The sequence below is a fragment of the Furipterus horrens genome, unplaced genomic scaffold (genome assembly GCF_987537825.1).
Source record: "Furipterus horrens unplaced genomic scaffold, mFurHor1.1.pri manual_scaffold_4, whole genome shotgun sequence".
Taxonomy (NCBI): Eukaryota; Metazoa; Chordata; class Mammalia; order Chiroptera; family Furipteridae; genus Furipterus; species Furipterus horrens.
Genome location: NW_028327174.1, coordinates 162,650,755 through 162,674,979, shown reverse-complemented (window position 1 = coordinate 162,674,979; position 24,225 = coordinate 162,650,755). Strand labels below are relative to the sequence as shown.

The following is a 24,225-nucleotide window of genomic DNA, read 5'->3' as shown; positions in this document are numbered from 1 at the left end:
TAATCCCTACTAATTCCCATTCTTGATTTTTAACAATCTCTCATCACCTATTTCCAATTATTGTTTATAATATTGCATCTTATGTATCTCTTGAAACTGTTCATTTCTCTCCACCCACACTTCCATTACCTTAACTCATGTCACTGTGACCTCTCACTTTAAGGCTCCTAACTGCTCTTGTCTCTTCTGACCCCTTCTCCATACCACAGAATCAACTTTTAAAAACTGATCATACCCTTCGGAAACTAGCAAACAGAATGTATTCCCTAAAAGCATCAAATTAAAAGTTCTATGAGAACTAAACATAGATGGCATATCTGGATAATTCACCAGTTTTAACAGCATCTCTAACCTGATTCCTTCCTGTTGTTATAACATAGGAATTTCTTCCTCTTAAGATTTTAAAGCAAAAATAATTTAAGTCACTGATACCTGACATGTTAATATCCACAGAATAGAACAGTGGTGGTGGTGGTGGTGGTGTTAGGTACATAAATGGCAACCGCATGTCTGTGAAGCACTGTGCTAAATCCTTTACATACAGTATTTAATTTGATTTTTCCCATATCCCAATTATACAAGTTGTATCACCAGCCCCATTTTATAAAGTAGGCTAAATAATTCAGAAAGATAATATACCCAGTCTAAAGACAGACAGTTAGTAAGTGATACAGCTAGGATTAAATCTCAAATCTACCTGACAGCAAAGTGCCAATTCTTAACCACCATGATATCTGCCAACCATAAGAAAAAGACAGATATTCTTAAATCATGGATATGTTAACTTCACCCACCCAAAAATTTTTATAAAAAGTGTATACATACAGTAAACCCCAACAATTAAGTTAATAAGCTATAACAAGAGCAATAATTAATAGATTACAATAAAGAACTTTCTTATACTTTTATAAGCATGGCAAATGTAATATTAAAATCCTAACATGGAATCAGATATAATTTGTTAAAAGAGAGTATTTAAAAAAAAAAAGCATCTTTATAAGGCATAAAATCCTTTTAGAGAACTACTATGAGGACAATATAATATAATGTAGCAGGGTTTTTTCATTTAAGTCTAGTACTTGAATATAATTTTAATACTAATTCTCATTACTTGTTTCAAAAGTTACAATCCATCTTTTTAATGTATGATATATGAAATGTACATGCATAGAAAATATTGAAAAGTATATTCTAAAACTTAAAATATTGTCAACTGAAGTGCTACTTTCAGATGATGTGATTATAGGCATTTTTTATTATCTCTCTGTTTTCTAATAGGAATTTATATTACTTTCATAAATGTTTTTAAAATGACATCACACTTGTGTATGTAATTTACATTCAACTTAGTAGCCAAATTTCAAAGGTAAATCCATGGAAAATACTTTTTAATCCTCTCTTTATAGAACATGATTGAAACATCCTTTTCCATTTGAAGTACTACCTATCACCAGTACTAACATTTTTATTATTGTTCATACTTTTAAATAACTAAAGCTACAAAATCAAAGACACAAAGTCATTTTAAAAATTCCAAAATACCTCAATATAATAAGCAATTTTGTAAGGAAGAAGATTTCGGAGCAGGATAGGTGGCCACAAATGTATTATATATGGTAAGTCCCAACCATCGTCTGAATACACTGACAGAGATGTCAAATTATCTTTTTCTGGAACAACATTAATAATAAATGGTTTCTTAGAAGGGTTTATAGGTTTACATGTCTTCTTTAGAAAAGTGCCATCATTTTTTATAATTTCTTCAAAGTCAATTCCTTCACACATTTGATAGTCCTCGTCTTCTGGCTTCAGACAAAGCAGTGATCTGCATAAAAGATTAAACAATATGTGTTGAAATGCTTTAAAAGAAAACATATTAAATTATTTGATTACAGCTTTAGAACAATGAAATTACATCCCTCCATACTACTGTAATACATTTTTACATTTTCATCTCCTTAGAGATAAGTAAGATAGGCAATAGATAGACATCTCCATCTTTCAGGAAACTAATGAACTATTTAGCTTTTAAGAGAAGAATATTTTTCTTATAAACTTACCATCTTAAATATGTTTTTACAATGTATGTAGATATCTCTACCAAATCAGAAACTAAAAATTCTATTTGAGACTATAGAGCAAAAAAAAGAAAGATAAAGAAGAATCACCTGTAAGATGCTAATGGTACGTTAAATTCATTTCCAGGTGTAGCCATTCCCAATAAAGTATCCCCTTCATAAACAGAAAGTGGGATTGAAAAATGATTTCTGATCTGGGAAAGAAAAACAAATAATATTTAGTATCATTAATCTAACAAACTAATGACATTTAAAGTATGTTCCATCTAAATATTCCAACAAAAAAATTATGCAGTAATATTTACATTGTTTACATAAGCTAGAGAAGAAACAAACATGCAATTATTTATCCTAGAAATACAAGAAAAGTTTCAATTGTTTTATAGAAAAGGAATCTCAAAAAACAAAACTTTAAAAACCCTAGAAAGAAATAAGATAGTATCTTCTTGACTTTGAGATAAGGAATAACTTCTTTAAACAAAAATAGTAGAAAAAGTTCACAAGAAAAAGTATTACATCAAAATTTTAAATGTCTCTATGGCAAAGTAAAGAATAAGCCTCAGGTTAAGAGCCCACCTTTTTACATTGCTCTTCTATGTTATTCACTGGATGAGATACAGTGCATGGAGGGCATCTCATCCAACGAGTAGCATACAACAGTGATATAAAGGTAACATAATTTTCATTATTACATATTATCTGATAAATCTACAAAGAGTTATAGTTATCTCTGGACAGATAAAAACAAATGGGATAGTAAGACCATTTTATCTTTCTATATCTTACTATAATCTTACCAATTTAAAAAAATCATACCAAAATATAAAACTTGCTGAGAAATAAGATTAAGTGGATAGTCTTAACTTCACTATATTTTATTTCTAGACATATTGTTTGCCCCACCTGCTTAAAGCCACAGAAATATTTTTATTTCTATAAAAATACCTATAAGAAACTTAAAATTAATGTTTAACTACTTAATGAAATTTTTAAAATCAACAATGAGGACAGCCCAACAGTCATCTTTTAGAAGTTAATAATAAATCATAAATAAAAGAAAAGGAACTTTTGTTTTTAGCCATAATGGAAAAATAGGGACCAGATATACCTTCCCAACCTAAATAACTATATTCTGGGGGAAAAATACACATTAAACAATAATTTTCAGACACCGGGTGATAAGCAGCACAGGAAAGAAAAAAATAAAAACAAAAGCCATCAAGAAAAGCACTAAAACTTCTCCAGCTTACTGCCTAGAGAGTTTTAGGCTACTGCATAGGGAAGGAGAAGTAAAACCAAGCCAAGTATGACTAACTTAAAGAAAGGTAGGAAACTTTTGAAAGCCAATGTGCTTTAAGCTTACAGCACATTGCATGAGAGAGGAGAGCACTGCCTGGAGAGGTGAAAGTTGCAGAGAGGGAATCTGTGAGATTTAAGAGTGTGCCCTACTGTCAAGACTTCAGTTAGTACAGATCAGCACATGCACATAAGCAAACAATGTAAAGCTTGGTAAGAACCACCTAAAAGGGGAAGAACAATCTCCAGTGCTGAAACTGTTCCTTTCCTCATCACCCAAAGTGGTGAAACCTTGTTAAGTACAGAAGGTATTAGCTGCAGTTCCTTACTAGTGGGGCAAAATTAGCCCTGGACTAAAGGCTGCTGGAGTCCCACCTAATAAGTTTAAATATAAAGACTAAAAGGATCATTTTCTAACTAACATAATTGAATTGGAGAATGAAATTCAAGAATACATGAAGAAATACAAATATATAAAACATCTAACAAGATAAAATTTACAATTTTAGGCATCCAATAAAAAATTAATAGGCAATTTTTTAAATGACCCATAATTAAAAATAAAAGGAAACAAATCAGATATGCTACACATAAGAGAATTAGGAGATGAAGACATTAAAACAACTGTATTTGATAAGCTGAAAGGTAGGGGAAAAACTGAGGGTATTAATAAGATATGAAAAATATAAATAAAAATGCAAATTGAACCATACACCAGAATAAACTCAAAATGGATCAAAGACTTAAATGTAAGCCATGATACTATAAAACTCCTAGAGGAAAAAATAGGCAGGAAAATTTCAGATATCCCACGTAGCAACATTTTCACTGATATATCTCCTAAGGCAAGGGAAATAAAGAGAAGAGTAAACAAATGGGACTACATCAAGCTAAAAAGTTTCTGCTCAGCTAAAGAAAACATCAACAAGATGAAAAGGAAACCAACCATATGGGAAAATATATTCACCAATGACATCTCAGACAAGGGATTGATCTCCAAAGTATATAAAGAACTCATACGACTCAACACCGAGAAGACAGACAACCCAATTAAAAAATGGGCAAAGGACCTGAACAAACACTTCTCCAAAGAAGACATACAGAGGGCCCATAGACATATGAAAGTATGCTCAACATCACTAGCCATCAGAGAGATGCAAATAAAAACCACAATGAGATACCACCTCACACCAGTCAGAATGGCCATCATCAACAAATCAACAAACATGTGTTGGCAAGGATGTGGAGAAAAGGGAACCCTGGTGCACTGCTGGTGGGAATGCAGACTGGTGCAGCCACTGTGGAAAACAGTATGAAATTTCCTCAAAAAACTAAAAATGGAACTGCCTTTTGAACCAGCAATTCCATTGCTAGGATTATATCCGAAAAATCCTGAAACACCAATTCAAAAGAACCTATGCACTCCAATGTTCATAGCAGCACTATTTACAATAGCCAAGTGCTGGAAACAACCTAAGTGCCCATCTGTAGATGAGTGGATCAAAAAACTGTGGTACATTTACACAATGGAGTACTATGTAGCAGAAAGAAAGAAGGAACTTCTACCATTTGCAACAACATGGATGGAACTAGAGAGAATTATGCTTAGTGAAATAAGCCAGGCAACGAAAGAAAAATACATTATGCTATCACCTATTACAGGAAACTAATGAACAACACAAACAAATGAGCAAAATTGAACCAGAGGTATGTAAACAAGAAGTAGACTAACAGTAACAAGGGGGGAGATGGGAGAGAGAGAAGGGGGTAAGAAGGGGAAGGGTCTAGTCAAAGAACATGTATAAATGACCCACAGACATGGGCAACTGAGTGGGGACTGAATATGGGGGAAGGGAGGGTCAGGGCACAGGGAAGCAAAAGGGGGAAAAAAGTGAGACAACTGTAATGGAAAAAAAAATTTTTTTTTAGTGGGGGAGAAATGAAAATATGAAGAATGGAAATGCCAGTTCAGTGAATATTAGGACAAAGATTTTCCTTCACGTTGTATATTTTTCTCCCTATTTGATCCCTCCAGAGTTTGGCATTCTAAACAAGTAAGTATCACATAAGTTTCTTTGCATAAAACTAATAAGACCAGTTGTTAATAGAGGTTCTTTTCTTTTTTTTTTTTTTTTTTTTTGACCAAGTCTTTGACTGGAATGTCAAGCCTAAAGGAGACATGCTTGGGCTCAGGTTGTTACCAAAAAGCCCTGAGGAACAGGGAATGACTTTCAAAGGTAATAAAAGCCCGCGAGATAAAAGGCCTGGTACCATGGTTGGTTGTGCGGTCCACAGCAATCTTTCCAGGGAAGGAACGAAGGTTGTTTTCCTGAAAGATGGCTAGAAGGGATCTTAAGGCACAATGAAAAACCAGAAAGACTTGGAAAGGACAGGTGTACAGGCAAGGATGAATGCCAGGTATGTGGCCCAGCTTCTGTGCCCTGAAGAGCAGACTGAAGGTCACCCTAAGTGTTCCTTGGGTAAGTTCCTGCAAAGCAGAACTAAAGATCATATGTGATCATTTGCTGCTCTTGTTGTGTTTATGCAAATGAACAGGATAAATTAAAAATGGACTTAATGTAGTCCCTTTAATGACAAGGAGGGTAATCTTACGGAGAAAAATCATTATTCAAGGAAAATCATAATGATCAGTGGTAGACTATAAAGTAGTGCAGCTAACCGTCTTAAAAGTTTCTTTTCATTTAAAATATGTTTTCACTTGAAAGTTAAGCCATGTCTGTGATATCATCAAAGATATTGAAGCTGCAGGCAAGTAGAATGTCAAGTGCCTTGCAACTGGATGTCTTCCCAATAAGACAGTCTTACAGATTTAGAGACATGTTTGTGGGTTATGTCACATAAATTAACATGTGTTTTCTGTTTTCAAAGGGCATAAGCTTATGACCGCATTACCTGAGTGATTGTCTGTACGTATAGGCCTCACTTAATCCTCTCTGCAGCGCTGCCTCCTGAAACTCAACAGTTTGGCTGAACTAAATGGCTGGGTTGGTAAAGAATGGGGTGGCCTGTGGGCTTCACTTTAAACTGGTTTCTCTTTTCTATCCTAATGGCTTGGACAGAAAGGACCCAGAATCTGAGAAGGGGGAAACCTAAACTATTTCCCTCAGCCCAAACTAAGTATAATGGGCAAAAGAGTTTTGGACAGGTGAGATGTGCCTAGCACACCTTCCTCCAAAGAAGCCCTTTTTTTCTTTCTTTTTTTTTCCCCCCTAATGTGGAACATTGAAAAATTAATCCCTGCCTTTTGTCATCTAGTAGTTATGGAGTGAATGATGTCTTTTAACCCTTTTTGCCAAATCTGTTACCCCCAGAATACAACAAGGATGCCAGCCTGTTAAAGCAAGCACGCCATTGTCCGGAGACAGCCAACTGACCTGGAGTCTGCACGATCCTTCCCCATGTGGGAATGTCACCCTCCCCTCCACACCCCCACTCTTATTAGGGATTTCTGGACCCAAGGGTAGGTAGGATGACGACCATGTCCAGCTTGAAGCAGCTAGAGGAGCTTGAGACCTTCGCCCATTGTCCTTTATAAGATTACAAAGGGTTTTAATATCTGAGAGGGAGGGATTGTTATTTTTTATTGTTAAAATAATTAATTAATCACATATTTACTAAAAAAAAAAAGAGAGAGAAGAAGAAGAAGAATATATAAAAGGGTGAAGCAGGAAAGCTTGTATGTACAAACCATGGATATGGACTTGGGGGGGGGATTGCTGGGGGAGGGAGATGCTGGGTGGAGGGGAGTAAAGGGGACAAAATTGGAACTATTGTAACAATATAATCAATAAAATACATTAAAAAATGCAAATTGAAATTCTAGAGATAAAAATATATTAGATAGAATAAGCGAAAACTGGACATTGAAAAACAAAACTGAACTTAAAGACATAATAATAGAAACTAAACAGAAACACAAGGGGAAAAAAACTGAAAGAGAAAATGAACAGAGCATTAGTAAGCTGTGGGGCAGACTTAAACACTCTAATATATACCTAACTACAGTAAGTAAAGAAGAGAGAAGAGGGGAAAAACAGGAAAAAAAATTGAAAAATATGGCAAAACTTTCCAAAGTTGATAAAACTGTAAATACACAGATTCAAGAAACTTAATAAACCCAAGTACAAGAAACATAAAGTAAACTGCACTAAGATTCATCACAACCAAATTACTTAAAAACAGTGATAAAGGAAAAGAAGTTAAATGTATATAAAAAAAATCAACACTTTTCATAAAACAGCAAATATAAACATAAAAGCAGACTGTGGTCAGAAACAATGTAATCCAGTCAACAGTGGAACAACTTCTTAAGAAGTATAAAGAATAAACTAGCAAACTAGATTTCTATACCTAGTGAAAATGACTTAAAACATAAAAAGTAAAATAAAAATGGAAATAATTCACGGACAAATTTCACGGAAGACTCTAAATTTCTAGAAGAGTTCACTTGAGAAATAACAGATAAGCTGAATAGCCTTTCCACATAAAATAAAGTTAAACTATATTTAAAAAACCTTCACAAAAAGAAACCATTATAAGAAAACTTGAGTTCAATATCCTTCATGAATAGAAATGCAAAAACTCTGAACATAATTTAGCAAATCAATCCAACAATGCATTAAAAGGTCCATAATACTTCATGACCAACTGAGATTTACACTGGCAATGCAAGGTTGACTTAACATTTAAAAACCAATCAAACTTTACTTAATATAACAAAAATCAACTATTAACATTTTTAAAAAAGATCCTCTCAATAAACATAAAATCACTTGACAAATCTGGTAAAAATATCACCAAACTAGGAACAGAAGGAAGCATTCTCAACCTGAGAAAGGGCATCTAAAAAAAAAAAACAAAAAACAAAAAAAAAACCCAAAAAACAAACAGAAAAAAACCACCTCAAAACATAATGGTAAAAGAGTGAATACTTTTACACTAAAATTGAGAAAAAGGCAAAAACATCTGCTTTCATGATTCCTATTCAGATGGTACTGGAGGTTCAAGCCTGCACAACAGGCAAAAAATAAAATAGAATAAGATAATATACATCCAGAGTAGAAAGAAAGATGTAAAAATGCCTTTACAGACACCGTAACTATACATAAAAAAGCACTAGAATGAAACGGTGCAAATAGTAAGTTTGCATAAGTTAATATAAAAATTAAGTGTACTATCCCTAATAAGGAAAAATCAGAAATTAGTATGTAAAAATGCAACTTTTCTCCAAATTTTTAAATAAAAATTGAAAACATCAGCCTAAAATTTAAATGGAAATGACTAAGAGTAGCCCAAACAACCTCCGAAAGAACAAAGTGGGATACCTTGTACTACCCAATTTCAAAATTCAGGGTAAAGTATAATCAAGAGAGTGTGGCATTAGCATGAAGATAAACAAACAACAATAAAACAGAATAGAAAGTTCAGAAATACATACAGACATAATTAATTTATGTTTGATAAAAGTATCAGGACAATTTAATGAAAAAAGGATAATCTTGTATAGAACAACTTATAAGCCAGCCATATGGAAAAAAATGAACTTCAACCCTTACCTCATATCATAGACCAAATGGTAAGTGGTATGTACGTCCACATTATAGACTACTATTCAAAATGCAACTGTATGCAACAACATTAATAATATACAAAATTATGCCTAGTAAAAGAAGCAAGACTCCATTTTGTACTCCATTTCATTTATATAAAACTCTGTATTGTAACTAATGTACAATGAGAACATGTCAGTGGAGTCCTGGGAAGGGACAAGCAGGGAGAGAGGAGACGTTTTGCAAACATAAATATGTTCATTACCTTGGCTGTGATAGGGGTTTCACAGGTGTACTTTTGTGTCAAACTCCTCAACTTTAAATATATGCAGCTTATTATACATCAATTTTACTTAATTAAAGCTACAAAAATTTTCTCTCACCATATTCTTGAATTAAAACAGGTACTATACCTACTACAAAAAGCCCAAACAAAATATTGAGTTGTTTTTTTATTTTTTTCAAAATAGTCCAGAAAGATTTTACAAAATAGTCCTATAAAACATTATAATTATATTAAACAAAATCCTATGACTGCTCATATTAGAGTAGTACAATTACTAGTAATAATTCTTCTTTTTGGTATTAGCTGTATTCCTACTATAATGTGTATTTCTTGGTAGTAATTTGCTGTAGTTTTGTTTTCTTCTTTATTAACATAAATATGCATATTACCGCACAAAAACTGGATCATTTCGTACCTGCACTGGGGAGCGAACTGTTATCTTCTTACTTCCTTCCACTGCATCAATTTGACAAACAACAGATCTTTCAACTCCAGACTCTCTGTGTCTTACAGTGTACAGTCTGCGTCCCACTTTTGTTAAAGGAATTTTATCAGCCGTAGAGTGGTTAGCAGGTGCTAAATTGAATGTATATGTTTGAAAATTTTTAGTATAGGTCATCATATATTAATTTTAGATAGATGTTAAATAACAGAAATATCAGATGATTTTTTAAAGTCACTCAAGTCTTTGGATTTAAAACTAAACAAAGAAATTATACAAAGGTTATTTATTTACATAGACACAATGTACACCAAGGGATAGTCTAAGAAACCACAATGCATTTCCATCACATTCATCTAAAAGCTTCAAAATATTTTAACAAAAAAAATTTTAATAGAAATAAAAACTCATTCAGTAGTTGAATCTAAGACAACACTTATGAACAAAAAGTTTCATAATGGGGGAAAGAAGGTGAAGGGTCTAGTCAAGGAACAAGAATAAAGGACCCATGGAGATAAAAATGAAAAAAAAAAAAGTTTCATACACCTTCTCAAAATAACTGATGAGAAGAATTATAAAATACAAGAAAAGTGATCTCTGATTTGCTGTTATAATAACCAGAGCCTAATACCTTCAGGCAATCATTGGAAATTACCAAGGTAGTTGTAATTTTTCCATTTTTAATTTTTTCAACATGTGGCACTCTGTGATATCTAGGATTTGATTAAACAAAATTTTACGCATATTTATCTAATATACATACGTATACTGTATTGGGGGATGAAGTATTATTTACATTAATCCCCTCACTCTATTCCATAAAAATGTTAAGTTAAAATCAAACAGAGATAAAACTGACGAGCACAATTCACTGACCATGCTCAGACAAGACCTGAAATCTAGCCACAGTGGTGCATCATTTCTTGACTATGAGAAAGCCCTAGCTATCAGTTTTGGTACTCGGACCCAATGCTTAATTAATCTTTCAAATATCCTCCACCTTAACTATTTAAATGTCAAAGTATCAGAAAGTGCTCTGGGCAAGGCTTTGGGACTATTTAACTTCATAATGAGTATATATATTATGATAACTTAAAAGTTTATTTACTATCACTTCTCATGAAAATGAAAAACTGCTGGGAAGCAGAAAGGACAAAAAAATTTTTCACCCAAGCAAGCATAACATGAAAATCATTTACGAACCCCAAAACCATTATTACAATGTACCATTTCCATAAAACCAAACCTTATTTTGAATTCATTCAGCCACACTAATAGAATGCTATTGAATTATACCAAAGGTGGTTAAAACAACCACCACCAATATCTATAGTATGTAAAAGCGTGTAAGAATGAGATCTAGTATTTTTCCTCCCCCACAAATAAAGCAGTAAATTACCAACCTATAAATAAAGCAGTGAATAAAGAAAGTTAGAATTTGGCATACGAAAATATAGTGACAACAGCAACCGAAGACCTACACAGGAAGAAATGAAATCCCCAACCTATTAGGAAGGAGATAAAAAACTTGTAAGATATCACAAATGAGAAAAATGAAATGTATAATATAACTGAAAGAAATTAAAGCCCTAGGAAGATAATTTATCACTTACTAAGAAGAATGAAGAAAAGTTTGCTGCTTAGGCTGGTCATTGCATTGAAATGATCATTGTCGTTTGTTCGGACATAATCCATACTTAAACTCTCCTCATTTTTCAATACATATGATTTTGCCATTGGAATGTTGAGTACACTAAAAGAATCACTTGGTGAAACTGAAATGGTAAGTCCAAGAGAATTTAATATCATAAATGGCTCTAGACCCCTTATGATGACAGCTGAAGATCCAGTGGCAGCTTCTGTAAATGCCTAATAAGGAAGAATTATCATAAGTAAAATAAAATGAAATGTGGAAAACTAAATGATAAGCAGAACCATAGTAGACACATGAAAAATAACTAAGTTAATTTTTTAAAAAATTTATTCAAGAAAAGAGTTAACTCAGACTAGTACAAAGTTTCCAATGTCATTTCTTACCTTGACTAAATTATTTAACATTACAAGACCACATTTGGATAATGTAATGTTTAGTTGGTCTTTTGAATAGAAACTGATGACGGTTTTATATTCTGGCACTTTATAATTTTCTTCTTCAGTATCTGACTCAACAATGGCCTGTTTTGTTTTCTTTTTCATCTGAAATGACATATAAATTATTGAAATATAAAGAAAATTTGTTCCTAAGAGCACAATATAACTCATTTTGCAAAGGAAAAACAAACTTTAGACAAATTCCAATAACATTAGAGATAGCAAGAAATTTTATCAGCTCCATTGCCTTACTGGAATTACTTGGACATCAGCCAACTAAAGTCACATGGCACAGGAGCAGTATTAGAAGAAAAATTCTTCTCATCTTCAGTGACATTTAAATGACAGTCACATTTTAGAAGGAAAAAATCAAAATCACCAAATGCATGTGGCATCACAATGAAAATGAAAAGCACATGGAAATTCAGAGTGAGAAAAGTCATTTAGTCTATTGGTTATGTTTTAAATAACGAGCAGAAAATCAGGGACTTATGAGGTCCAACAACAGCTTCAGAACAGGGCCACTAGAACCCAGAGAGAAACAATACCATCTCCCTCTTTTTAGGATTGACAGATCCAGTGCCCATGTATACATTCCAACCTAAAAACCACCAAATAAGTTCCTTTACCAAAACCCTTTATCTAAAATGTGTGTTAAATCAAATGTAGTGATCTAACATAAAAAGCTGAACACGTCAAGCTAGTCACCTTTATTGTTACTTTAAATGGCTTCAAACCACTGAAAACCTGTCTGCAGGTTGACTGAATCTTCATTAGTGAGGAAATAAGCTAGTATTCGTGCAGTTACTTACTTCAGAAGCACAATTTCATCCATCTAAAGGTCCTGAGTCTTATGATTACATAAAGCACAACATATTTCAAACAAATAATAGTATATTTTCTTTCATATACACATTCTTCAGAAGACAAAGGAAACACAGGATGAACAACAACCCACAGAATGCTAGTGGCATTTTAATATGAGTGGGGACTCTGGGGCCAGAATTGCACTGCACCTCCTCTACTTTGAAGGTATGCAAATTATTACTTTAGTGAAGCCCCTCTCTAGTCTAAGTCTTCTCACATTATTATAAAATTAAAAACTGTATATTCTTTAGACAGTTGTTATAAGGATAAAAGCAAAAGTACATCATTTAAACAAGTGTCTACTATGTAATAAATGTTATATAATTATTTGTATTAGAAAAATCACTGGTGGGCATTGACCTTGGGTTTGAAAATTACAGTCAGAGGTCAAACAGGGAAGCATGCAGTAAGGGTCATAATGAGAAAGCACAAACTTTGTTGTGATTAAAGTTAATAGACATACTCAATTTTTGAAAACTTTTTAGACTTCAAATATACCTTGATTCCAAGATTCCATGGTCTAAATTGCTCAGTCTGGTCAATTTCTAAAGGTTCAAGCAAAGGTTCCCATACACCAAACATTTCATTGTAATAATGCACCTATAGAGAGAATTTTTAGTTTTTTAAATTAGGCATTCTGGTATTTGCTAAAATGACCTTCCATGTTGCTGCCCACTACCATTCCTTTGGCTGTGCTAGTTCTCCTATATGAAAGCCATCCTATCTGCCATTCATTAGTCTCCTACACACTCCCTCCCTCGGTGCTTTCATCACCTGGATAACTTCATAGTTCAGTCTTCATAATTTAATCCAGATAAAATTCTCTTTTAACAATCTTTCCTTGACTTTCAGGCCAGGCTAAACAAAAAACTGTTCGTTTACTATATACTATTGACACTTTTAAACATGTCTGACTACCTCCACTGACTTTTCAGGTGTCTTCACAGGCAAGTAATATAGGATTTGATGAGTGTTTATTTATTTGAATTCTGTGACACCCTAGATTAAATCCTCAGGAAAATACACAGAATTTTAGACAGAATTTGAACATTTGTAATCTAGTCAGTCATTTCTACCTCTATTAATATATAACTGTATCAACACAAATAACATAGATTATAAGCTCCACATTTTTTGACAAAAGGTAATTATCAGATTAGTTTCCACTAGACATAAACTTGATTAATAATTTAAACCAAAGTACCTCTGGGGATGATTCTATATAGATAAATTCTAAAGCAAAATATACATTAGTTCTAAAAAATATTTCTCATATCAAGTACTCTCATAAAAATCTGAAAGATCTTAGTGGATTTTCTCTAGGGTATAAAGATTCTGCATTATATAAAAGTATAAGACATATCCTTCTACTTCTTTACATTACTCTTTGAGAAGAGATTCAGAAATAGTTTATTTTTCTTTTAAAGGAAAAAGGTATTCAATTTAATTCTTAAAAATAAGAATTTGGAATCTAATCAACAGCAGTCTATTAATATATCATGTTTCAATTGATAAAATCAATTGAAATACAAACTAAAGCTTAATGGGGAATAGTAGTCTAAAAGTAATGTACAGCAGGTCCTCAAATAATGTTGTTTTGTTCAACGTTGTTTTATTATAATACTAATGACATGTAGGAATTTAACTCTTGTTCATATTAATTAGCTATGGTAAAATTGGTTTTCTTTTATGTTCTTTTGCTTAAAGTCAAAGAACCTATCAATAACATTAAGTGAGGAATTCGTCGGCAGCCGTCCGTCTCGAGAGACGATGGTGTAGCTTCTTAAGAGTCTATCTGCACGGCCGAGAATGGCTGTGCAGTCCGACTCGGGAGTGACATGGTATCTGTCTCCTCCCATGTTGAATCGACATCTTGCGATGACGCTGAAGCTACAGAGCCTGGGCAGGGTGATATGGAGGGCCAGCTGTTGCCCATGCAGCAGACGCCCCCTCTCTTCGCAGCTGAAGGATCCAAGGGAAAGACGGAGTCAATACAGCTTGGCTTCAGGTGCGCCGCAGGAGTTGCCGGTGTTGACTACAACGTCGAACCGCCTTAGGGACTCCGGCTCCGGATTTTCTGTCGGGGTTTACTCCCTTAGCCTTTCCCCTGAAGAGGTATGCCGCAAGGCAGCGGAGGTTTTTTGGAGTCAGAGTTTTCCTTCTCTGATGTACCCTGACTGGAAGATCGAACCAGCGACACTTAGCTCGCAGGCCGACGCTCAATCCACTGAGCTAAACCAGCCAGGGCTCGAGTGAGGAATTACTGTACACATAAAACTATATCAAAGGCATACATTTATAAACTTTCTTCCAAAAGTTTTGTGAGCCAGCATCCTATTTAAAATGCTTAATTTAAATATTTAAATAAGATTCTCAAAATATCCCATGCATAACATTATTTGTTATAAAATCTAGAAAAAATACTACATATGCTTACTTCTAGCTCTAGTTGACAGTGGAGATTTATCAGGGAACTCCAATTTTTGCCTTCCCCTGAAAAACGTGATTTTGCCAAAAGCATAGGAACTGTTCTATGACCAATTCCAGCCTCAAGAACTATAAAAATTGAATCAATGTTCATTTTTATTTTCTCTCCTTTGGGTACCAATTCAGTTGTGGGAGCTATGTTTTGAACTTCATTTGGCTCTTCAAGAAACCACATTTTTAAATTCTTTGTATCCTTCTTTTCCCATAAATGTGCTGTAGAAGAAGTAGTTTCTTGTGGGATAGTTTCCTTAGTTGTATAAAGTGCTGAAGTTATGGTAATCACAGTATTTATGATAACTGGTGAAACCTAAGGAGAAAAAAATTAAACTAATAAAAAATCTACTCATATTACTTTTAAAAATACATACTTCAAAAAATTGAATATATTTTCTGAAGGATCATGAGTAACTAATGTTGAAATAATACTATTACTACCATGAAATAGCAATGACAATTCACTGTTTACAAAATTTTTTAATTATTATAACTAATTTCAATTAAGATGTTTACATGAATCTTATAGATATTAAAATATTTTTAAAATATAGCTTTTTAACAATTAAAAGACTTGATATAATAATTGCTATTTCTAGTGGGTTTTTTTTTTTTTAAGTTCACTAAAGATCTAAACGACTGACTACATTTTAACTTACCTTTAGTGTCAGAGATTTTACTGATATGTCAATCACTTGTGGATCTCTACCTATCTGAGTAGCTTGATAGAACAAGTCACAGGGCTGCAAAACCTATGAGAAAAAAAAAAAAAAAGCAATACCACTAAATTACCATTGTTCTTAAAATACTTTTATTTAAAGATTTTCTGAGTAATGGCTAACTATATTAAGTAAACAAGTTAGTCAAAACTGTTGAAAAATAAGTGACTCAATAATATACTTAATTATCCTCTTTACTTAATCATTAATTATATTAGGAAGTATTAAAATTAGCAGTATTAATAAAACAATACGTAGGGTTTCATAAATATCCTCAAATATATAAACAAATATATAAAACTTGTATTATACATATTATTTTACTTACTAAAATAAAAACTTTATCATGGTATCTTTTCCATTATAAAATTAAAATAAAATAAATTTATCCATATAGAAAAAGCTACAAAAGATGAGATGAAAAAATTATAAATATATTCGACTTACTAAATAATCCTTAATGTAATTATAAATTGAGTTTTCCCTAACTGTGGTAAGCAGGATTCTGTTCTCTAACATCCAGTAACCCATACTCCTCCCAAACACAAAATATATTCACTTCCTCACAGTCTGATCCCACTACAGGCCAAAGTCCAAAATCACATCTAAGTCTGTATCTCATCATACATGTATTTCATCTATCTCTCTCATTTGCTGATTAAAAAATCTAAAATCTCATCTATCTCTTACCAGCTCAAAGTCTAAAATTAAATCAGCTCCAGGAGCTGATGCAATTCCTGGGTGTAATCTTTTAAATATAGCCACTAAGGCACAATTTCTATCCTTTTATAAAATTGTGAAACTAAGATGAGTTACCTTCTCCCATCATTCCCAACAACAGAATGGCGGGGCAGACCAATGACAACAATTACAGGTATTCCTGTCCTAGTGGGGAAAGTGGAAGGTAAAAAGAAGTCACTTGCCCAAAGCAGCCCTGAAATCCATCCAGGTAAATGAGTTTATTGATTTGGTTACAAAGCCTAATAATAATTCTCTGTGGCTCTCAGCTCCACCCTGAGCCATCCTCCCTTCTTTATAAAAGATAATACAAGTTTGCAGCTGAGTGTTTTTGGTCTTGGGGTTTCATTTTTTTCTTTTTTTTCAGCTGAGTAGTTTTATCATACTGCCCATAGAATGTTGGGCATTCAAGAGTCTCTCTTCATTTTGTACTCTGTCCCCTCAGTCCGCACTGGCAGTGTTTCCACTAAAATAATTTTCTCACAAGGTTTTACTCCATGAGGCAAAAACCACATCTACAGATCGTTTTTTAGATAATCATGGCCTCCTGCTGAGAGAGCTGAGGGGGCAACACCCTCATGATTCCTAGAGTTTCTCTGGTTTGACTCAGAAGATAACATGAAAGAAACACATTAATTTCACCAAAGGGCCCTTTGTGTGACTGAACACTACGAATTTTTTATCTAATATTTAGCAAAAATATATATAATCACACAGTCTTTTCTCTATGCTATACTTTGGCAGTCAATTCTGATTTTTAACATCCTCTGTCATTTAGAAGGCTAAGAATTATCAAAATCATTAAGTCCTAGTTCTTTCTGTACTACTGTTTTTCCCACAATATCTCTTGGCTCTAGCATTTTAGTATAAAGAGTTAGGACACAGAGCAGCACCTTTAAATCAGGCAGCTGGGAAATTTCCTTAGTTATATATCCATGTTGGTCACTTACAAGCTCTGCTTTACATATAACTGCAAGATAATTTTGCAAAGCTTTCTGTGCCTACATATCAAGCTGTCCCTCTACTTTCCAATTACACATCTTTTATTCAATACCTCCTAATTCTTCATTGGCAGTGTCCTCAATGACCATATTTCTACCAAGAGTCTGTTCAACATACAGTAGTCCCTCTCTATATCGCAGTTCACTTATTGCGGCCTCACTGTATCACAGGATTTTTAAAAATATTATATTTAATTATTTATCGTGGATTTTTCGTTATATCGCAGGATTTTGTGGTACTGTATACGTACGTTGTTAAAGTTACGTAGGTTTAAGAGTGTAGAATAAATGTAAGGTTCCTACTTCGCGGGGGGTGGGGGTCTAGAACATAATACCGTGATAAGTGAGGGAATACTGTAATTTAGGCTTTCTCTATCATTCATCTCAAAACTCCTCTGACTCCTGCAAACCTCTGCATACTGCCATCGTATTTGTTTCCTATTGCTGCATAACAAAGAATCATAAACTTAGTGGCTTAACACAACACAAATTTATTTATTTTTCTTCATTTTCATGGAACAGGAATCTTGCTGAAATCAGGTACCAGCTGGTCGTGTCTTTTCCTAGAGCTTCAACCAGGGAAAAGTCTGTGCACAAATTCATTCAGGTTGTTTGCAGAACTCATTTCTTTGTGGCCCTAAAACTGAGATCTCATCTCCATTTGCTTGCTGCTGTCAGCCAGGGACTGGTTTTGCCTCCTCTTAGTCTTTTACAGGTTCTCGCAATACACCTTCCCCACAGCATGACAGCTTGCTCCTTCTAGGCCAGCATTTTATTTTTTTTTTTAATGTTTTTTATTGATTATATTGTTACAACAGTTCCAATTTTCTCCCCCTTGCTCCCCGCCACCCAGCACCCCCCTCCCCCAGCAATCCCCCCCAAGTCCATAGCCCTGGTTCGTAAAAATTAACTATCCCCCCCCTCTCAAATATTAGGACCCTTTGTAATCTTGTAAAGGACAATGGGCGAAGGTCTCAAGCTCCTCTAGCTGCTTCAAGCTGGACATGGTGGTCGTCCTACCTACCCTTGGGTCCAGAAAACCCTAATAAGAGTGGGGGTGTGGAGGGGAGGGTGGCCTTCCCACATGGGGAAGGATTGTGCAGACTCCAGGTAAAAACTAGTTTAGGCCCACCCAGAATCTCTCTTTAGTTAACTCAAAGTTAATTGATTAGTAACTAATTATATTCATTGGTCCTGTCCACACTCAATGGGAGGAGCCTATACTGGGCATATGCGACAGGTGGTAGAAATCTTGGGGGCTATTTTAAAATTCTGTCTACATTTAACAATGAAAAATAAATTCAGGAAAAAAAAATATGACCACCAAACCCATTCTCTTAAGAAATCACATTAAAATCTGCCATTATTCTAATAATTCAGCAAAAGCAACTAGTATGTGACTTAATTATTCAATGTTATTACTTGAAACTTCAAGGATAAGAAATTATAATTACATTACAATACACAATCCAAAATTTTCAACATAAAATTTATATCTTCATCTCAGAAAATGGAAAAAAACAAAACCAAATAATACTATTTTAAATATATATAAAAGTTTCTAACTTGAAAATTTTTAATTGGCTTCTTTGTATAGCCCCTTCCCAAAATAAATATGAAAGTATGCTTTGCTCCTTATCCAACTCCTATATTGTCAAGTCTACTTAAGTTACCTAGGGTTAAAAATGCAGCTGGTCCAACATGTTAATGACAATACTACATTACTTTATTCCTCCCTTTTTTCTCCTTACCACTACCACTCACCTGTGGCAAACTATAAGCTTGATTCATTATAAACTATCTTTGAAAAAGCAGAGTAAGTTACATCTGAGGAAGATCAGAACAAGATGGAAAGAACCTGGTTCCCCTATATTAAACCATAGCCATTATATTGAGACATTGTACTATGTTCCAAGAAAGAAATATGTAGTTCTTCCACGCTTTAGCTATCCTTGGGGTGGGGGTATCTCTTGTTAGAGCAGCCTAATTAATATCCTAACTAATACAAAATTTCATACCTGGAAGTTGGTGGTGCTGCAGCAAAGTAAAAAATATTTGTGATTGAGTTAGTAATTAGACGGACAAAGGATATCTCAAAATAGAAAGTGGATGATTTTACCAATGCTGTATCAAAATATTTGGCAAAACTGCTACTGGTGATAACTAGGAAGAAAGACCATACTGTTTTTAAACAGCCAAAAACTTTAGCCAGACAGGTTTGGAATATTTAGAATTTTTCTCTATTTTTAGCTCTTTCTGCTGTTTGCAAAGTCCTATGAGAGAAAGGAAAATACTGAGGAAACTCAAAACTCTAAAGAGGAGCCTCAGCACGAGAAAAGACTGTGGCTCCTATTCTTTCTCTGACAATTCTTATTAAAATCAGACATAGCAGCCAGTCTGTGGCAATCAATCTGATCACAAATGTCCTCTATCTCCCCCTCCCCAAACCTACTGTTAAAGTAGTCTTTAGTATATCAAATGAAGAGAGGATTTATCTGGGCACAAAGTGACTCCGGAAAAAAAAGACCACATTCTCCAACTGTTTTTGCAGATCAGCATGGTTACATTCAAGCCAAATGATGTGAATAGAACAAATATATATACAATTTCTAAGTCATTACCTAAAAGAGAATCAGATACCCTCCGTTTTCCACATCCTCTCTTTTCTTAGTGATGAGCCACCAGCCTTGCAACTACGGAATTACAGCTTACATTTCTATGTTGACAATTTTTAGAATATTTATGCTTCTATTATTCCTGTAGAAGACTAAACATTTTTATAAGTGTTTTTAAAAAGTACTAGGCGTCAGAGAGTTAATTTGAAAAGATATCTTTGAAGAAATCAATTTTAATGTTATGAAGAGGAGGAAGGCCAAGAGGTTGCTAGAGTAAAATACAAATGTGAAGTATGTCAAAGCAAATGGCTGAGGTTCAAATATATTGCATGGAGAAAGTAAAATCATATATCCGAGCAAAAATGTCCGGATGCGAGGAAAATATGAAAAATAAAATAAAATTGCAACAACATCTCAAAGAACTGGCAGACAGTTTTCAAGGCCTAAGAATAGTGTGGAATTGGCAAGGATAGAAAGTTCAAGGAAGGTCTCAGTAAAGAAGCTGAAGATGAAAACAGCTTTTTAGTGAGACTATTCCCACAAATACATAATACAATGAGGAACAACTGGCAGAACAAAAAAAGAGTTTCAAAGCTGGTATAATAATAATCCAGATAAGCCTCTGCAAGCAGAAAGAAAGGACTTTATAAAGAAAGGCTGAAAAGTCTGTAGGTAAATTCCTAAAGTGGTATATACTAAATCCAAACCAGTTTACAATTAAGCAGAAAATTAAATAAACTCACAGTAGTGATTTTGTCTTTTCTCTTGTCTGGGAGGAATGGGCATGCTCTCATTTGCAAATCTTTAATAGCAGCAGTCATTGTATTGTTTTCAAGGTCACCCTTCCAACAAATTTCACATTGTGTTGTAATGACTAAGGCAGGAGCATCATTTCTTGTCATATCAGCCACAAACACAATTTCAGGATTTTTAATAATGATATTAATTTCCCACTTCGTTTGTTCCTGTGTAGGTACTAAAATAGAAATAAAAATAAATGAATAATTTAAAATATTTCTAAATCTTCGTTACACATATTTTTTATAAAAATTTATTATTTCTTGGAAAATGTTATTTTCATTCTAAGTAAAAAGTAAAACAAAGGAATCTTAGCTCCCTAAGAAATCTATAGTAACTTTCTTAGTGCTAGATGTAAAGAAGCTACTGTTATAGGTCATTTTAAAATGTGGAAAAAAATCTCTACTATATAATGGCAGAGCTGAAAACTAATCCAGTTTCTAACTATCAACCTGATACTCTTTCTACTATACCACAATAAATAAAATATACAAAAAACAGTAGAAAACTATAAATAAAACAAAAATAAGAGTATTTTAAGTTAAAATACTCCTTAATAATGGAATAGAGTAGTTGGTTCATTATTTCCCCCTGCTGGTTTTCTTCCAACATTCTTTCAAATTACTTCCTGCAGAGAAATATAGGTACTTATTAGAATAAAGATCTCACTAATTTTTGAACCCAAAATATAGTCAAACCTTGAAAAATATGCAAACTGACATCCCAACAGAAAAACATGTTTTCCTCTTACCTCTGAAAAAAATAAAAATTTTAATTTATTAATTCACTTAACCTCACCAACGAGAACAGCAATTTTCAACCTTTTTCACCTCATGGCACACATAAATTAATTACTAAAATTCTGCAGCAAATCAAAAAATATATTTTCTGCCAATCTGATGGGAGAACAATAGGAATGATTTTAATTCATTCACACCAGGTGGCAACTGTTGTGTTGGCTGTTGTCATTTTTTTTATTTGACAATCTAAGGGAAAAGATGTCAGTGTCCCTGACTAAACAGTCAGGTATTGCATGAATTTAAAAATTTAACACTAGTTGAAAATTGCTGATCTAGAAACCTAATCAAGTGTATTGTAGCACTTCAATAACACAGATATAAATATTTTAGTTAATAACTAACCTTCTTCCTTAGCAGCCCATGCTTGAACATTGGTTTCTACAGCAGAGCCTGTGGTGTAGGCCTCAAGAAAGACATTTGCAACTGTCAGCAGAAATTCCACACTTGCACAAATGTATGTTTCTTGAAGGACTAAATCAGTCACACAACCATCTCTGACTTTCTTATACTTTACATCCATCATGTCCTTTTTGTCAAATCCAACTGTCAGACCTATCATTCTGAAAAACACAATAATAATTCCTATGAATATTTTACAAATAACCAAACACACCAATAAAATTCAAAGACCTCTTACTCTTTCACTGACAGTCAACCAGCACGTGAAGTCATTTCTCGTGGGAGGATCTCAAAGTACCCCAATTAACAGACTTATAAACTTCTGGAGCAAACTGTTTCATAAATTAGAAAGTGTATCTTTAAGACATTATCAGAATTTTGAGTCTCAGCACATTTTCCCTCTCAATTTTTCATGTATTTTCTATTACAATTTGAAAGGATTGATAATAATTTATATAATATAGATTAATTTAAAAAAACCAAAGTAATTACACTGATTATTTCTATTTAACCAATCAATCAACCATACAGCAAGAAGAGCACAAAACTGAAGTTAGACATTTTAAATGTTGACTGAGAACCATGACTCAACTGAATGAAAGCTCTGAAGATGTTAAGGATCTACCCAGAAAATGGACCTGCAATTTTGGGAATAAGTTTTATGAAATACATCAACCATTTCTCAAGTAAAAACTCAGAGAACACAATTACCTAGGAGTTGCCTTCTTGACATGAGGCCTTTTATCATCTAAAATACAGTTTTTTAATGAGAAGGAAGAAAATGTTGAGTCATCTGTATACATTTTTAAAGTGCTTATTATATTCTCCAACTTAAATTCAGCAAGTTTCAGAGCAGGATCACGAACATCTGTAAAGGCAGTCTATGGAAGAGAAAATCAATACAAGTTTTACACAAAACACAAATACAAAGCATTTTTTAACATATAAACTACCACATTCTCTATCTCCAAAGGGCTCACTAATGAAAGGCCAAAATTTTTAATTTAAAATTTTATTTTTCACATCACTGGCTACAAAAAAGATAACTCACTTTAAAAGAAAAATAGTTAAAATTATTTTATTATTAAAGTGAACAGATTCATAATTTTTTCTCACATAAAAATAAAATACATTCTAAAATACACATGAATTGCTAATTACTGTTACCTTAATAAACATTCACTATATAATTTTCATCAAGTGAAAAAGATATTTTCTTTTTCCCTCAGCTTACCTGTTCAGGACTTGGACTATACAGTACCATGGTGAGATAATCAGTTCTAAAACTCATATTTAGTGTTGTCTTAACTTGAGAGGCACGTGAATGTACTTCTACCACAGCAGCTGTCACTACAGTTGTTCCTTGGAAAAATTAAAATTATTAGATAAAAGTCAGAAAAGATAGAATTAATTAAAACATCCTTGAAATAGATTTAACAGAATTATTAATTAAATGATTATAGAAGAAGAGAGTTACATTAGTAACAGAAATAGCGACATGATATTAATTGTTGAAATTGGGTAATGTGAACATGTGGGTCCACTACCTTATTCCTTCTACTTTGGTGTATGTGTAAAAAATTCTAGAAGAAAATTATTAAAATAATAATATATTTAAATGTCTGTTTTTATTTCCATCCATTTTAGACATTATCTTTGCACTCCCACTATATTAAGTCTTTACCATTTCCTCTATGGGACCCCTCTTCCTCCTTCCAGCTTTGGTCAGTTATGTCTTTATTACTATGTAATATGGCTAATAACATTTACATTCTTATTGACAGAGTTAAGTCTACTGTGTCTGGTTTAACTACAGCTATGTAATAATTTTCAGTGAAGAGATTAATAGTTTATTATAATTATTCCTCTGCTACATTATAACGTGCATCTCATGAAAAAAGAGAATCTCCTCTCAGTCTAACAATGCTTCAAAATCATGCAAAATTTCCTCCACTTCTGCATCAGACTATAGTAGAGATTTCCGCCTTCTTAGGAACAGAAAACATGTCTTCCTCACCATGACACTTATATAAGGTAGTTATAG

The 24,225-nt window shown here is 33.4% G+C and overlaps 1 protein-coding gene across 2 annotated transcripts in view; it reads right to left on the bottom strand.

The window, feature by feature from the left end:
* VPS13A (vacuolar protein sorting 13 homolog A) overlaps positions 1–24,225 on the bottom strand; it is a 214,879-nt gene that overhangs the window by 67,855 nt on the left and 122,799 nt on the right. For both annotated transcript variants that reach the window (XM_090274190.1, XM_090274189.1), the window contains exons 36-47: positions 23,416–23,543; positions 22,893–23,062; positions 22,125–22,342; positions 20,928–21,160; positions 15,771–15,863; positions 15,068–15,424; positions 13,129–13,230; positions 11,710–11,868; positions 11,286–11,541; positions 9,646–9,806; positions 2,169–2,272; positions 1,543–1,825 (exon numbers count right to left, since the gene is read on the bottom strand). In XM_090274190.1, the coding sequence (XP_090130316.1) occupies positions 1,543–1,825; positions 2,169–2,272; positions 9,646–9,806; positions 11,286–11,541; positions 11,710–11,868; positions 13,129–13,230; positions 15,068–15,424; positions 15,771–15,863; positions 20,928–21,160; positions 22,125–22,342; positions 22,893–23,062; positions 23,416–23,543 (2,264 nt within the window). The remainder of the gene's footprint in view (positions 1–1,542; positions 1,826–2,168; positions 2,273–9,645; positions 9,807–11,285; positions 11,542–11,709; positions 11,869–13,128; positions 13,231–15,067; positions 15,425–15,770; positions 15,864–20,927; positions 21,161–22,124; positions 22,343–22,892; positions 23,063–23,415; positions 23,544–24,225) is intronic.